Genomic DNA, 17,538 nt, shown 5'->3' on the forward strand with positions numbered 1-17,538 from the left:
CTGTTATGGCAGACGCATGCACAGGTACACTCGTTTGTGATGGTGTTTACACCTCGATATAGAGAGTTATTAGTCGCAAGTGGTTTTGGGGTGGTGATGATCCTTTGGAGTGGGCTAGCATGCATATGGCTGTGGATTTCGTGTGCTCATTGAAGTGAGTTGTTCGTATGTGGTTCTGATGGCCATTCTGTTCTTGTTCTTTTCTTTTGGTTGACAGGTATCTCCTCCCCTTTTGCCACTGCCATCTGTATGCCACTCCTGCAGATGGATTTTACTCCCGACACCTGCTGCTTCGTGTTAATCGGTGGAGCAGCATTACGATCTTATGGGACGATCGCCAGTGGCCCACATGCCCTTACGCAGTACTGGTGGCTCGGAGCAACATTTCGGCCTTTCAGCTGGACTAGTGCCTCCACATTGGGACGGCCCTGCGGTTGTGTGCGCTTCCATGTAGCCTTTTAGTACGTGAATGTGGCTCTGTGTACCATGCTGGAACAGGGCGTCACACAAGTGGTGGATGGTCATTTCTTGCGGATGCAGCCCTCAATGGTGAAATGTGTTTTTGAGTTCGTGGCCTGATGGCTGTATGGGCTTGGTGATTTAGTTGTGCATTAAATTTCTGATCTGATTTGGCCCGTGTAGCGTTTTTCTTTGCAAGTGATGTGGCATGTGCCTATTTGTGGGGCGATGTATTGTGAGGAGATCTGCATTGGGTTCCTGCTTCGGGGTTTAGTTGCGTGGTACTGTACTGGGCGCGTTTGCCTACTGAGCCCGTGAGGTCAGGGATGGGGGCTGCCAATGTGACAGTTTGAATGTTGTCATGCTCAGGGGCGGGGGATTGGGTTTTGTGTAACAGATGCCGGTCAGCCAGGTGGACTGGTGGAATGATGTGTTTTCGGATTGTTGCTGGGCACAGGTGCCTGTGTTTGCGTGCGTTTCTTGGTGGGGGACTGTGGTCATGTCCATTGGGATGGCTTCTGTATTCGTGCCATCTGTGCCCTGCAGCTCCCATTGGCACCTCTTGTGTTGCTTTTGTTCGTTGGCATGCATGGGTGCTTTGTACTTTTCAATGGTTGCATTGTGACTTCTTTGCACCTACAGGGAGTTGTACTTTGTGGGCAGGGAGCGGTGTACAGGCACTCAGTGGGGCCGTTTACGGTTGATTCGCGATGCCGTACTTCTCACCATGGCGGAATGGTCCATTCCGCCATGCCTGATGGCGTTAGGTACATGTCCGCTAGGGTCGGAATTGGCGTACCGTTGCACCATGGTGGTGTTTGCGGTTTGGCATGGCGCGCGCGCGCGTGCTTAGTGCAGTTAGCGTTGGCGTTCACTACGGTGTCGCTAATGGCTTCGTACTTTGCGGTGACGGGTCATAGTCGCACCGAGCGCTATTCGATGGCGGTATTGCATTTCCGCCATCGTTTTCCCATTTCCGCCAGGGTCGTAATGAGGGCCATTGACTTAAAAATACTCTCCACCACCCACCACTGCCTCTACAACACTGCCCCCCCCTTTCACACACACCGCATCTACAAGAAACCCAATCTACGAACCTTACGCTCAACTTCCTCCATCTCACTTACTACACCTAGATTCTCCGGAAAACAATCAGGGGATCCTGCTTCACTGTCATCGCGCCCACTTTATGGAACACGCCCCCCCCACCATCAGGAACCAACCTTCCTACCTGGCATTTCACAAACAAGTCAAAACTGCACTTTTTAACAAATATGCATGATCACCTATGTAACTACTGTTAACTGTAACTACCTATGCTCTACTTTATGTAATCTAGCGCCATGATACCTCCGGGTCCTGTGTGCGTATAACAAATGAAATAAATAAATAAAATAAATAAATGGGGAAGGTGATGTTAGTGTCCTAGTTTATTTCATCGATTTGTGCTGGGTGAATGGCCTCATGGATCCTTTTCATCTTGTTAGGAAGTTATTGGTGATGTTGTTGCATAGTTTTGGGGAGGTTGTTGGTGACTTGTTGCAGTGGCTAGGGTTAATTCTTTCCTTCATGATTTTGAAAATGGCTCTCTCTGGGTAAGTTCTCATTCTTCTGCATTTGCAGCAGTGTAGTTTCTTGGCCTTTCAAATTGCATCTTTGTAATGTCAGACCCAAGAGTGATAAACTGCTTTGTTTTTTGCCGGTAGCATTTCCTCCAAGCTTGTTCAATTTTACGGTTTATTTTCTTTAGGTGTCATAAAAGGTGGTTTACCATCTTGCAGCTGCTTTTCTCTCTGAAAGGGTGAATTGTTTCAAAGGTGTAAGGGTGTCCAGGGCTTCTGAAAAACCAAATTGTGGTTTATCTCTGTTCTTTCCTCATGGAGGGAAAGGTCTGATGTTGACAAGGTGTGTGGCAGCATTACTCTTCCAATTCCCTCTAAATTGAGGGTTTTCCGCTTGATTCTGCTGATAGCAGCATCTCATGTGTGGGGGGCATGTGCACTGATGAACTGATAACAAAGTGGATGGGGAGGGTGTAGCAGTCAGTCCATCCAATGCAGGCTTTGCAGAATGTGTTTTTCCTTCGATAACGGTAAGGTGAAAACCGGACATGTAGGAATTCAATGATTTGGCAGAGGTTTCTTGCTCTTCCTCAAACCAGACACTGAAATCTTGCAAGAATTATGAGGTGTCTCTATTCCATCACAAGGTTGACAACAGTGTCTGAGAAACGTTCTGTAAAGCTGGGATTGGAGGAAGAAGTTCAAGCGGATGAGGAGATATTCCCACTCTGAGACGCCCCTAGGTGGTACTTTTAAGATTCTGAGGTGTTTCTTCTGCCACACCAATCCATCCTACTTCTAGGGTGGCCTTGAAGATATTTAGGGTGGTTCCGTCTGCTCCCACCTTGTAGTCATGTTTGCAGGTCGGTGCCTCCTTTGCTGAGGATCTGGTAGATCTCTGTACTGTGCTCAGACATTGAGTGAGTGCTGATCAGGTTGCATTGTATCTTTTTTTCCACCTTTCAGTCCCATGTTGATGCCCTTTGTGGCCCTCTCTTGGCCCTTCCTTCGGGGACTTCTTATCCTCTGCATTAGCAAGTATAGGTCAGGCAGGTGGTGTGTGTGTCGATTTCATTGGAATGGGTTTAATAGTTCTAGTAGGTTGCATGTTGTGTCGCTGTGATCATCCAGACTGGGCTTGCGTATGAGATCCTGCAATTTGTAGCCGAACCAGTCCATTGTGATTAAGCGTGTGATTTGGTGGAGGGTTTCTGTTAGTGTTGTGCAATCCTTGAAAATTGTGGTGGGGAAGGTCATCCATTATTGCCTGGAAATGGTGGGCATTCCAGGAGTTCCTTGTGGGCTTTTTTTTGCCCCTGCTAGTTCCAACTGCGTTTAAGTTTTCCTGCCCGATGCACTGCATGTTGGGTGTGTCTGTAAGCTGAAAGGTAGCACAAGATGCGGAGGTCTCGCAGGCTTGAGCTTGAAAATGGTGTCTTAAGCAAAGTTGTTATTTTGCTGGGTGACAAGATCTGCATTTTGAGAGCATAGTTTCTTATGGCAATGTAATTTCATTTTTGCTAAGTTCCTTCTTGTCTGGCTGTCGTTTCTTAGGTGGGCCATTCTGTTACTCACCACGTGCAGTGGCCTGACTGTATTTAGTGAGCAGATGGGATTAAAGTGATTTGTCAGGTCCTGGGCCATGTCCCTTTTGCTGTAAAATGCTAAACTAAAAAACTAAAAGCCATATACTTTTCTTTTTTTTATCATAAAATCTACATTTAAAACAAAGTATCAAAGTGCTTCTAATACATTACTTAAAAGTAACATTAGTGCATATTTCATCAGAATCATCACGTGGACATTACTAGAGAAGATGTGCATTAATTTCCTGTTCAACAATCACCTTTTCCCATCATGGAATTTCAGCCTTGCTTTGGTAGACCTGAAAGAATCTTTTTTGGCTGGGTCTTCTTTTATGGTGAATGAAGAGCCTTATGGAATTTGAGCATTTGAGATCTCATCACGTGGTCTAGATTAGGCCCGCCCAGGCCCGAGGCTATCAATCAATGTAGTCATACGACGGGGTGGCCTCCTGAGGGAGCAGGCCATCCCAGGAGACTCTTCTCCACATTGCCCCATGTTCACCTAAACTGCCTTCTTTGATTTAATTCACTTCCTCTCTGATGGCTCCCATCACCCTTCAATTCACATCAGCATCGCTGCAGAAAATTGAGTGTTCCCAAAAGACCCACATGATGGTCATTTTCATTTGCTCCAATCAACTCCCATGTGCCAGGAAAACAATTTCCATAAATACATCCTCAATCTAGTCATCCGTTCACCTGTATCAGCATCAGACCCGCGCGTGGGCAAGCGTCATAGTAGATCACCTTCACAATAATCCTGCCACAGGTGCCCGCACATTTCCTTCTGAAGGACAGCATCACACCCACTCACTTCCACTGCCATCCTCTCGGGTCTGTCAGCATCACTCCTCTGTGCAAGTGTTACACAGGGCGACCCTCAGAACCAGCCTCCCAATTCCATCAGTGCCATGCCTTTAAAGAATGCCTGGCAGTGCATTCGTGCACTGTGAAAATGTTTTTGGTGTATAGGTGTCACAGTGGCTATCTTAAAAATGGACAGCTGTATGACTGGGCTTTTACGGAACAGTCCACTTTCAATAGACTCCAATGGCAGCTAAATAATACCCTAAATTGTGGCTGCATTGTTCAGAGTAATTAAAACAAAGATATACTGTAGGCTCGGCTTCCCGGAGCTGCCTTTCAGGATTTGCAGAGGTTTGGGGGAGCTCAGGTCTTTGGGTGTAGCTGTAACAGGGTCGGACTGGCCTACAGGGCCTGAAGAACCGGTCCAGGATTCTAGGGTGAGACATTTGTTTTTTACACAAATCACCGCTTTTTGGCCAGAGTGGGCCAGTTTCAAAGGTTACTACACTGGTTTAAGCCAATGCTACTAAGCAAATGTGTTTTCAAAGGCATTATTTACAACATATTTTACCAAAACCTCCCTTGGATAGTACTCAGTCTGTTCTGGATAGTACTCAGTCTGCTTGGATAGTACTCAGTCTGCTTGGATAGTACTCAGTCTGTTCTGGATAGTACTCAGTCTGCTTGGATAGTACTCAGTCTGTTCTGGATAGTAATTAATTACAATGTGTGATTCTGGGCCACTTTTTCATTGGTGTCTGGACTGATTTATTGCCCCAGTCTGACCCTGGTGAAGGCACTTAAAGGTTATATTGAAAGGAGGAAAAGTGAAAATACAATGTGAGAAGATGCAAATCATTTAAAATACATATTAAAGGCCTGATTCACAGAAGCATTTTATAATGGTGCTATCCCATAGGAAAACGCTCTGTGAATCAGGCCCTAAATATATGTGTAATATAGATATATGGGGCCAGACATAGACGTAATTCAGTTGGCCAGTAGGTGGTGCCTATGATTAAGAATTGATGGATGTGCTGCCACAAAAATTGTCATGAATAATAATAATAAAACAAGTGCTTAGCTCTTGACAAATGGCAGCATAAGTAGGAACTCTCTGTCCAGTGCGCGCACAGGAAAACTACTTATGCACTGGACCACCAATAAAAAACATTACAACAGGCATTCCTATGCCTGGACCAATGGGACCACATAGGAAACTGAATTTAGATGTATTCCACAGAGGTATTTCCTCTGTTACAAGAGTCAGAGAGAGAGCAAGAACTGTTTCCGGGCCGACTTAAAAAGGAACTTGTTTGTTTTTGTTTTCCCCTACACCAAAAGCGTGCCTTTAAACTCTCAACATTTTATACTGCACTCAAGAACTGTGCTGGGTCAAATTTCACCCAGCCTCCAAACCCTAACATTTCACAGGAGCTGAAAAACTGCTTGGAGATTTCTTTAAACGTTGGGTGCATACGTTAACCTTGTTTTGGTTTCGACTCCTTTGCGTGACCATGTAAACTCAGCGGCATCACAAGAATCGAGAATAAGTCATGAGCATACACAGTGCCGCCGACGCATGCGCTCTCATACCTTCGGACAGGGCACGTGATGCTGGGCCTTCATCACCTGCTGCTCCATTCCAGGGGAGAGGGGTGCATGGGCGCTTACCACTTGGTCGAAAAGAAGCACCTGCGAAGCCAAAAGGAAAGGTGATGTTATTGTACAGGAATCACACTACAAGTAATGCGCAGTGTTTACCAGCGAGTTGTGCTCATAGGCATAGAAGTACCTCTAGTATTGGTCCAATTAAATTTGAAAATGCTCCAAACTTGACTTGGACAAAGCCATGACATTAAACGCAAAATGCTAGTGTGGGCAATTTTTTTGGTCAAGTGGGACACTTTTAAGGCCAATGTGGGAAGTTTGATAAGTTACTTCACCGTGCAGCTAGAAGTTTTGACCACTGTTACTGAATAACTGTCCTTTAAAATGCACAATTTGTGTCACATTTTATCAAAAACCTCCCCTTTGGGTACTACTCAGTATGTCACAAAAGGAATGAATTGCCATTTGCTACTGTGGGCCACTTTTTCAGTGGTGCCCGAGGCATTATATGCCCCAGTCCAACTCTGACTATGTTTAAACACACCTCCTGGTATCTGCCTTGTGCTGATTCTACTCGACATCATACCACTTTGGTAAGGAGACTAAAGCAGAACTGGGAGACGTACCCAAGGAGAGTGTATCCATGCACACCAAAATATCTGGGAAGGTGTATGTTCTTTATATGTTGATTTATTTAACACCACAACAACGAAACAAACCACACATAGCCTCGCACAACAGAAAATGACAACTACTGAATGGTGTAAACTGAACTGAAGCTGCCAAAACAGCACTTCACAGCTCTCTTGCATTTTTTCCTGCACGGTCCTACTAACTTACCCTACTCTCTTGATTTTCTGATCCACCAGAGTGCCAGGGGACCACTCCGGTGGTGATAGTGCGCGGTAAGAATATCCTTCAACATAACGTAACATTTATAGAGTGCACTAAACCCAGAGATATCTTATAACCAAAATGTTTCTAATTAATCAAAGGATCGCCACACATGCATTATTTGGTATGGAAGTGTATAGCAGCAGGTGGGTGCCTTATCCCTAACTCCCGCCCCGTCGCCGCCGACATACTCCAACAGCAGGAGAAGGGCCTTATATGGGGCTCCATGTGTTATGCCTATACCGCAATGAGTGTACGAGAGACGATGTGCACACCCGTATCAAATGTATCCTCATACTGAAGGAGTGGTAGGATATCGTGTGGAGGAATGATAGCCCACACCACTGGATATTATGTAGTGCTGAGTCAAATCTGACGTGGGCAGAGTGATGTCATAAAGATGTTTAACAAGGACATACTGAAACGATATGAAAATACTGAAGAAGTAACAATGTCACTGACAAAGAGCCCAAGGTGGGCGGGTCATGGAGGCGGAGTTTAGGGTGGGCAGAGTTAATTGTGGTCACAAGTGCACCATGGCAAACTTTAGGGACAAAAGCAATATTTTATAAAGTTGTCTTTATTACAGTTACCTGGGGGTGTGACTAACTGGAAACAGCCGGGACTCTTCATCACTGCAGGCTTTGCGATCAATGGTTGTATTGGAGGATGATAATGAGGGGTTATGTGATCACAAGGCCTAATCCAATTGATTCCTAGTCTGCAATAGAGGGCACTGGGGACAGGACCAGGCATGAGAAGATTTTCGGTTCTCTGGTTCTCAAGCTCCAGACTCTGGCAGGCTTTAGCTTCCCACCGTGACCACTGCAGGTCACGGGGGGAATGGATAGAGAGGCTTCCGTCAACACTAAGCTGGCAATAGTGGCAGAATTGGCATCACCACATACATGGTCCAACCACCCCACCCCTAATTGTACTGGCTGCTCCCACCACACAATTTCAGAGGTGGAGCGAGGGGGCATTTAAAGGCAGTTTGGAGCGGTGACCCAATGTTCTTCTGCTATGAGCTAGATCAAGAACACCGAGACACGGATCGAAGAGGTTCTAGATTATTGAAAGACTCCAGGTGAAATAAACTTCTGGAGAGTACCTACAGGGCTTTTGACATCATTTGAAAATCTTCTCCCTTCCATGGGCGTCGCCACCTGCACGCAGGCCCTACTAACCTTCCATTAACACCATTAAATCCTGTTAAAACCTCACCAGCAGCCATACCCATAAAATGTAAAATTATTGAAAGGTTGTCTGGGATTTACTGATATAATAGTGATCTCCTGAAAAAACAGGACACTGTGTAGTCTGACTCCTGGGGTTTTCAGTTTAATGGTGTTGGGAAATGCTGGGAAGATCAACGTTTTCATGAGTAATCCGCGTTTGCATACTTTCCTGTCAGTTGGAATGTGGGAGCAGCAGACTTGGGTCACGCTCTGGCCTGCACACGCATCAAACCCAACAGTAGTACAACGCTCACTAATTACACACAGAGATGTTGGCAAGGAGTACACCTGGGAATTAATGTAAAAAGCCATTCCCACGAGCAGCAAAGCAACAACGAACCCTTACCCAACGTAACTTAAACCAAGGCTGAAAAGCACGTGTGAATAACGAAAGTATCCGTTTTGCTTCCAAGTAACTTTGGTCACTCGCACTTTGCGCCAAGGCAAACACGAGACAAGGCTTGTTTGCACTGCAGCAGGCAGACTGCACCAGAGAGAGCTGCATAAGAGTGAACACTGCACGTTAACTGCTATGTTTCGATAGGTCTCTTGGGCCCGGCTCCTTTCTTCCTTGCCCACCTCCGCTTCAGGGGGCAGGGCAGATGTCTCCTTTAGCCCCATGCAGAGTCTGTCGCCCCTTCACTGATGCTTCATTAACTGCTGTCTGCGCAGTGCCCATCCCCCTGGACTAGAGCCTGGATGCAGGGATGCAGTGCAACATGATGGGTGAGTGACAGTGCCCGCCCTTGGTGCCCCCATCACTAGTACACCCTGCTTCACCCTGTGGCGCCCAGCCCCTGGCACGCCTCCCCGTCCCTCATGCCCTCTGGGGCTCCTCTGTTACCCCCCATGCCGCAGCAGGAGCTGCCCTTGGCTCAGGGCTTTATTTCTCTCATGCCACTTGTAAAGAGGAAAACCAGAAAAACTGCAAGTGATTTGTCTGAGAACCGAGTCCGATTAAGCAACGCTGAGTGAGTGAGTGTGGGAACACAACTCTGAACGACCGCTTGTTTGTGTACATGGGAGAGTGTCTGTACACGTACACATGTAAGCTTGTGTGCAGGTGCAGATCGGTACGCACCCACACATTGCTGATTTGCCATATGTATGCAAATGTGGAGGGCAATGAGTATGTAGTTGTATGTATTTGTGCATTTGACTGTACATGTGTTTGAATAAGCTCACATCCGAGGGACTGCAAGTATGCAAGATCCGTCTGTGCGCACAATTGCTGTGTACATTTTGCGGTAAATCTGATGGCAAAAACCTACCGCTGAGTGATCATGGTATTTAAGTGGGGATGGACATACAGTCACATGATTGAGTACGCCTTCTGTATTTGTGTTGCACCCGATGCACAGATGTGTTCACAGGCCTCTCATGGAGTAATCGTGCCAATAGGGCTTGAGAACAGTCAGTCTGTTTCCGCAGGAATGTAGGTTATGACATGAGTTCATACTGAATAACAGCAAATAAAATGCACTACTCACTTGCTTAAGACATTTGAGAGAGAAATAAAGGAAAAAGAAGGGTTAAACTATACCTTTGGGTGGAATTTCAAAATATACACGTTGCTTCCAAGCCAAACTTTGCAGTTAACTGAAGCCAAGGCCCATTAAGGGCCTCCGTGCCACCGATCCACTCACTGCTCCATTCCAGGCACTGAAGTGACTGTGGCAGACAGCAGTCACCACCCCACTACCATGACCATCTCCACTCCACACGCTGCCTATTGCTGCTCTGCTCTCTGCACTGGCTGGCAAAGCGTTCTGATGGTGGAGTCGATGTGGACGGACTGGCGGTGCAGAGTGCACACAAGTTCTTCTTGGAGTGGAACAGACTGACTGGATCAGGAACATTCTGGAAATGTGCTGGGCCCTGGACTGGGCGTGTCGTGAAATCATGGCGGCAGTGGCGCCAGCAAACTGTTACATTGTAATGTTACAGACAGTCCCGGCGGCACCACCTGCTGCTCTATCTTCCATGGACCTGGACCACCAGCCGCCCCCGCATATCGCATAAAACTAAAGATATAAATCCAACCACTCCAGATGCTGTACACTGTAGAAACACTAGCATGCAAAACCATATTATTTATTGTATAACAAACATTACTCCAACTAATCAGATCATTTTACAACACGTTTCTCCAGTGTCCTCAATATGCACCTTCCCAGCCAGGCGCATGAGATATAATCATCACCCGTTGCCAGTGAAACCATTAAAGTCGGCACGATGTCACAAAAGTACGCTTTTGAATACCTTTAAGTAACACAACCAATGTGCCTGAAAACTACAAACATTGCACGCCACATAGCATGAGACACAGCACTTTTCCACTCATAGACGCTGCATATTGTCAAAAAGAACCGCATTCCACATCATGTAACATTTCACCTTCCAATTAGATTAATATAGTAACATATTTCTAACGTGCCATCAAAGCATTCCTACCCAGCCAGGCGTACAGCACAACAAGACATGTTGTAAACAAACATGGCAGAAGCGAAGCAGCATGTATTTTCCTTCATTTCTGTTGTATGCACACTGTCCTCCTAAAAGCCGGCCAAGTACAAACAATAAAACCTGACCGGGCCCCAACCATCCATGCTGAATAAAAGTAGCTAATTTTGCAATTGCTGTGCACCGGCACAAAGGCACACAAGTCACGCTTTGCAAAGTTTGGCTGCCTGCAGGGCAGGCAAGCCCAGGCAGCCAGGTATAATGCTCACAGGCACGGCGTGTTAACCCATGAGCACCGCCGCTGCTGCCAGCCTGCTGTGCACACCTATCTAGCGACTGGGAAGGAAGTGAAGGTGGCGGGGCCGGGCACAGAGGCCCCGCTCCCCTTTTGTCTGCCTGGAGACCGGTAAATCCACCCCTAAACTGAAGTGATAAGAGAAACATGTCCGAAACGATAAAGTAATCATATATACAAAGAAGAATGAAGTAACCTCTTGACCAATAGGTTTAAACATGCAGCAATGCAAGGTAGATGAGATACATAGAATCTTGCTGTAGAGGAAAATATAACGTGGCAAGCATGGCCATGAAAGGAAAATGGACGCCGGCTCGTGCAAAGATTCAATTCAGCTCAGAAACAGACCATGGCTGCAGAGCCAGGAGACGCTAGTAAACAGGTTTGTGTGCAAAACAGAGAGGAGTCTATGTTGGCCTGGGATCAATGATGCTATTTCAAGGAATAGCTGCAAAGCACAAATGGAGGCAAATGGATAAGTCTTGGACATGAGATCTATTTCTCTTAGATTAAAGAAGAAGAAAACATTTGCAAGAGCCAAAGTATTGGACAATTAACAAGGGAGAAGGCTCCTACAAGATGGAGTGAGCAAGTCTCTAGAGGCCAAGAGGAACAATGACACCCAGCATAATTAAATGCAGTTAATAGTAGATCGAAATGGACCCATTTGTGGTCTCCTCACACGTGATCCAGAAATCGAAAACAAGGGCTATTAATTAAGCTGTGGATAAAGATAGTGATGTGCTTACACTCCCTTGAATGTCCCAGAACAGAGAGCGAGCTACAAGGTCAACTACAAATGGTAAACTCTGGCTCATGGCAGACTGATGAGAGATGATGGACTAATTGGGAAAGTGGGGAGCAGTCTGACGTGACTCAAGCACCTGGGTTTCATTTTGCCTACTTGCTGCTAGCCGAGCCAAACGTCCAAGGTTGGGTGGGAATGCCAATCAATCAGTGGATCTATTGGTTAACCTGCTATATAATGTTGCATAGACCAATCCACTGCCATTTTGTCACCTATTATCACTATTATACGTATTTAGAGGTTGTTTGAGGCTTGCCTCCTATATAAGATACAGACAATGAAGTACTAACCCATATGTATTCTGTAAGTAAATATGTTCCCTTGGCCAATCCCTCCCGTCGATAGCTTTTACAGTTTGCCACGTAGGATGACATCATAGGTGACGCATATTAGGGTATAAAACCTCTGTGTAATCATCTTTGTGTGTGAGTGTGCATGAATCAATCCGATGTCTGCCAGTTGCTCTACTTTATTCATTTAAGAATAAAGCAGTACTTTGCCACATTCTTTGAGTCCGTCCAGTTATTTGGTCTGAGATCTTTACTGGTAATTCCACCTAGCACAAGAGATGGTTCAAGGTGCTAGAGCACATAAGAGACAATACAATCTCTAAAAAACGGATCTGAAGATTACCCTGAATTGGGTGGAAACCCAGGTGAGGTGCATAAAAATTCACATTGCGAGGGTCTTCAAAATCAATGAATCTATAGCATTAGAACCCTTTTTTAACTAGGTATTTGTAACATACTGACATATGATCTCTGCGAAAACATTCAGGGTTGCTACTGGCAGAACATTTTAAAACACAGAATGGCACATTAGGGCCCTCTGGCGGTGCAACATGTGACCAGGACCCATTGGTGTGGCCAAGAAGTGTGGTGAGATGGACTCAGTGTGTCTGGGGGGCACCGGCTAAGTAATGCTAACCTCAGAGGAGGTACACTTAGGTTCACGCTGGACCTCTCCAAGGGATACCCACAAATTTCCTTTACGATAGACACAGACTTTTTCAATTCTGATGGGCCATGGTGATGGTGGTTAGCTGGTAGGCCCCCGGGTGTCATGGCAGAGTTCCATGGTGCATCCATCAAGAAAGCTTCTAGCAGGAACTACAAGGATACTGCAGATCCATACGTCTAGAACAATGGTGCACAGGGGTGCAACCCCCCCAACCCTCCATGAGGAATTATTTTTCTTGCATGTCGTTACAGCTAATTCGCCACAGGACCTGAGACTGCGACTTTGTTACGGATCACCTGCAAGTTAACTCCTGCCGAAAAAGGCCTCTGCATCCTTCTATCCACACAAAGATGGTCTGAGATTATTGTTGGGACAGGGCAGGGAGGGTCAGCATGACGGGGGGAGGGGGTTTCTCGTACAGCAGGTTTTAAGGAGACTGTTAAAATGCAGGCACAGTATGAGGCCACACATTGGTGGCTGGAAGAGTCGAGTGTGGGCTGTAGCTGCTTTGATGTTTGAGACTTGGCCATTTGCGACCACTGCTGAATGAGAGAACATGGTCACAGCGACCTGGGAAAGTCTGGCATTACCATCGTCCCTGTGCAGAAGAGAAGAAGGACAGGCAGAGGAGACCATGAACACTCAGCGGATCTGGTTGAGGCTAGCCCGCAGCCAGCCCAGACAGAGAACCTATGAGAACATCCCACGAGGATGCAGCCAACAAACTGACAGCACTGCGACGCCGGAGGGAGGCACATAAGGACGTGGTAAAAAGCAAGCGGTGGCACAAGTGTGCAGTAACCAGGAGCCATGCCCTCTGCTGAGCCCAGACCCAGGCATGAAGCAAGATTGGAGAATAAGTTTCAGCAAGAAATGCAATCACACACCCCATTCCCTGGACGTAATGAACAGAGTGACGTCCCAGCAAACACCACTGTTTTATGTGCTACACCTAGCTCCTATTATCGTTGTTTTCATGGCTTTGGAAGGGGCGTTAAGTTCAGTGTAGTTTTATTACAACAAGCTTTTAAAGGAGACTCCATCACTCACACGCCCAGCACTCGTATTTGACTCCATGACTGCGTTATGATATGATAGGTTATTTATAACGCGATTAATACCCAGAGGTTTCTAAGCGCGGACCCGGGAATCGACCCTGTGTTGCTGTGTGTCGTCTTGCTTCCAAGACGAGCATGTTGCCGCTGAGCTATCCTCCCGAGACCGTTCATAAAAGGAGCGTTCATAAAAGGACAGGCGCCATCTAAATTTAGATGGACTAAGCACACCGCACAATTCAGCAACATGTTCCTTTATCTACTGTCTCCTATTAAAACTCCATGCTGCAATGATTTGTTCATATGAGAAAAGAGCCGATGTATCTTTTATGTTTGCTTCGTTTCTCGGTGCATGACATTTAGACTGCACTAAAGGCGTTTTTGTAGAGTGTTTATACGTCTGTACTATGCAGTAGTGGAGTACGCTTCACGAAATGTCCCTCCTGCATGAATGCTGTTTATTAGTTGAACCTGCATATCTGCCAGGTGGCCCCACGCCATGCGTGACACCTTCAGCTACTCCCATCTTTTTGTTGCACCTTGCACTCTGGGATGTGTAGTTTCCCCTGTTATACTGATTGCCTTTCTTGAGCCAGCATATACAGTGCTGTTGGCTAAAAGTCCTAGAGAGGCTTAGAGTGTCACAAATAACATGGGCCAGTTTAGCACATTGAACATGTGTCATTTTAAGACAAAAGTACGACCTGAGTGGCTAAAATAGTCCAGTGTCCTGGAGTAACAAGTTCCCTTTCGGTAACTGAACATTTGGTATTTTTTAGGCCTCCTGTCTTGGCATGACCAATCTCATATTACGCTAGCAGATGTCATATGTACCGTGCTACATAACAGTCGCTTTCACTCTGCCAGATCCCACTCTAGTGGCTTCCCAATGCTGATGTTTGTTCGAAGTAAGTATTCTGCCCCCAACTGTGGTCACATGACCTGGGTCTGAGATGGGGAGAGGAAGGCAGGGACTATAAGCGCCAGATAGCCTTGGTGAGGAGGCAGAATTTAGGTAGATCCAAAAGATGGGAAATATCTTGTTTCTATTGGATCTATGGGATCATGCGACTGGTAAATTGGGGATGAGATAATGGTGAGCAGATAGGGTAGCAATAGTGATACATTAGTTAATCAGTGTTTCAAGCAGCTCTAGGTACTTCATTAGGGCACTAGTGAATAGTGCAATGCATGCCACTCTATCCAATGGCCAGAGTTGGAGGGTGGGCATCTCTTTCGCTACTTAATACGTAGAGGTACTCAAGCCACTAGAGCGTTTTGCATCCCTCGACCCAATGGATGACAAGACAGCACTCAGCATTTATGGGGAAATGACTAGATCCATGACTACACACACACACGACAAAAGCCAGGAAAGTGGTAACCCAACAGATGATCCATCGGGAAGGGTGGTATGACGCGCAGCACAGAAATAACAAAAGAGAACTCCTGATGGGCCTAAACGCATTGGGAAAAGACCTGTCCAAGGATATCAGTGTCCTGAGAAAGGTTTACGAAATAAATGGAATATGCTACTCCATACAGCTCCAAATAAAAACAGTGGGCACTTCTGTAAAATATTTAGCAGGGGCATAATAGGGGATAGGAACATCTTACATGCCCATTTCCCAGAGGAAATATGGCTGGAACATTTCAAAGCCCCTTTCTTGTGATCTATCCCTCTGTCCAGACTAACATTCTAACACCTGGCTCAAGAGTGATGATAGTCCCCTGACCTTCACTCCAAAGGAAGCCAAGGAGGCAATATTGAATCCAAACAGTGGTATGGGCCCAGGGCCCCAGGGCCATATAAGATGTTATAAATCTGAAATCGATATTTGGTCACCTAGATTACACCACCTTGTAATGCTATAACCTCCTTGACAGGGACCCCCTCCTCCTGGACTATGGTTGAAATTAAAGTTATATTATAAAGTAACTACACACATTGCGCATCATTTATGATAGATCATCTCTTTAATCAGTCGGTTTTAATTATGTGTTCATAGAAACAACATTCAATTATTTAATTCACAATCCCCTTTTGTTTATAACCAAGATTTTTTAAATTCCACGTTTCGCCTCACAACGCAAGAACAATAAAAAACACAACCTTGAATATTTTCAATAGTTATCCTCAAATCTAAGGAAGTGATCATCCTTAGATGCCTCAATCCAAAGAAAATAAAACAAAAGCTGGTCTGTACCAATTTAAAATCATTGTAAAATACTTGTGATTTTAATCGTATTCAGATTCAACAAATTCATAACTGTGCCGTTTTAATGCCAACACGTGTTTCACTTGCGAGGCCATACACTGTCTGTGACCTCTGGAGATCTTCTTCAAGGCAATGCCTAAATAATTAGTTGACTGTGAGTGTTGGGTGCATTTTGACTACTTTGGCTAGTGCCTTTTAGTTATAATCCTCCTTATGCTTTTAGTAGCCCAGCGCGAGCAACCATCGTATGTGTGGATAGACAGTACACTTCCACTTATTTCCATTTCCCTAGCTTTTTTCCTCTGATAATTATTGCTGCAGTCCTTCTCGATGATTCAACTTCACATTTCTTGTTACTGACATGTGGTGTGCTGTTATAGGCCCTGGTAAGATTGTTCACTTATGTGTTAGTAGATGTGCTTAGTGGTGTGTGCGCCGTCCAAAGTCAGTGATATGGTTGAAATGATCCTGATATTTTAAAAGGGCATCACAGGGAACCCTGCCAATGATCAGGCAATTTACTCAGCTGGGAAAATTTATGCGAGGGCCCGTGCTACAACATCTGCTGAAATGGCTGGCAAATGAGAATATTATCAGCCACCATCAGGCCGGATTCCAATAAGGTCTCAGCACTATGGACCAAGGCTTTTGCCTTTTGATAATACTACAAAATACGTTATCCTTAAAAGCATAGATATTTACATTATTGAAACAAAGTGACTGCATTAGGTTCGTAGGTAAGTTCCATTAGCTTGATTACATCTTCTTATGGTTACATTAGCTTAGCTCATCAGGAACAGTTACTAGGAACAGACACTGGCTCCCATCACCCAGGCTGGGGCTCTCCAACTGCCTGGTCTTAGAACCCTCATCACAAGCATTCCCTCACTCACACCACAACATTCCGCCTTACATCACATGCTTCTGAATATACGTCCAAGTACATCGCGGCACATCTCCCTTTCTTCCAGACTCACCACACACACACACACAAAGCACATCACAACACATCTCTCTTGGTTCCAGAATCACCACACACCCGGGGCACCACACGGTCATGGGGAATAGCCTGAAACCATCAAACACACAATCACACGGTGCACCTATTTTAGAGAGAGGTGTCTAAATAACAATGGGAGGCGTTCCCCCCTCTCTACTCCTGCTGATATTTCATGCAGCTTATAACATGGAGGAATGCAAATACACCCCTATCTACACAGGTTGGTGCGCACTTGCACGACCACTCACTTTGTATGAATTCACACTCATCTACTCACACAGCAGAGGTCTTACACCCCCTATCTATCCTGGTGGGAAACACACAATTCCCAACCACTTATACTGCGGGAGGCATGACCCCTCCTATCTACCCTGGTGGGAAACACAGAATTCCCAACCACTTATACTGCGGAAGGCAGGACCCCTCCTATCTACCCTGGTGGGAAACACAGAATTCCCAACCACTTATACTGCGGAAGGCATGAGCCCTCCTATCTACCCATGTCATTACTAGGCACAATAAAACATCCCAGCAACATGTACAATGCTCAGCTCTACCAGGCATGACACACATACAGTGCA

At 45.8% G+C, this 17,538-nt stretch overlaps 1 protein-coding gene across 4 annotated transcripts in view; it reads right to left on the reverse strand.

Annotated features, from left to right (window-relative positions):
* LOC138481404 (leukocyte elastase inhibitor-like) overlaps positions 1 to 17,538 on the reverse strand; it is a 459,314-nt gene that overhangs the window by 164,905 nt on the left and 276,871 nt on the right. For all 4 annotated transcript variants that reach the window (XM_069613538.1, XM_069613541.1, XM_069613539.1 and 1 more), the window contains one exon: positions 6,011 to 6,109. In XM_069613538.1, the coding sequence (XP_069469639.1) occupies positions 6,011 to 6,109 (99 nt within the window). The remainder of the gene's footprint in view (positions 1 to 6,010; positions 6,110 to 17,538) is intronic.

This window comes from Ambystoma mexicanum, chromosome 5p (genome assembly GCF_040938575.1).
Source record: "Ambystoma mexicanum isolate Mex_15411 chromosome 5p, UKY_AmexF1_1, whole genome shotgun sequence".
Lineage (NCBI taxonomy): Eukaryota > Metazoa > Chordata > Amphibia > Caudata > Ambystomatidae > Ambystoma > Ambystoma mexicanum.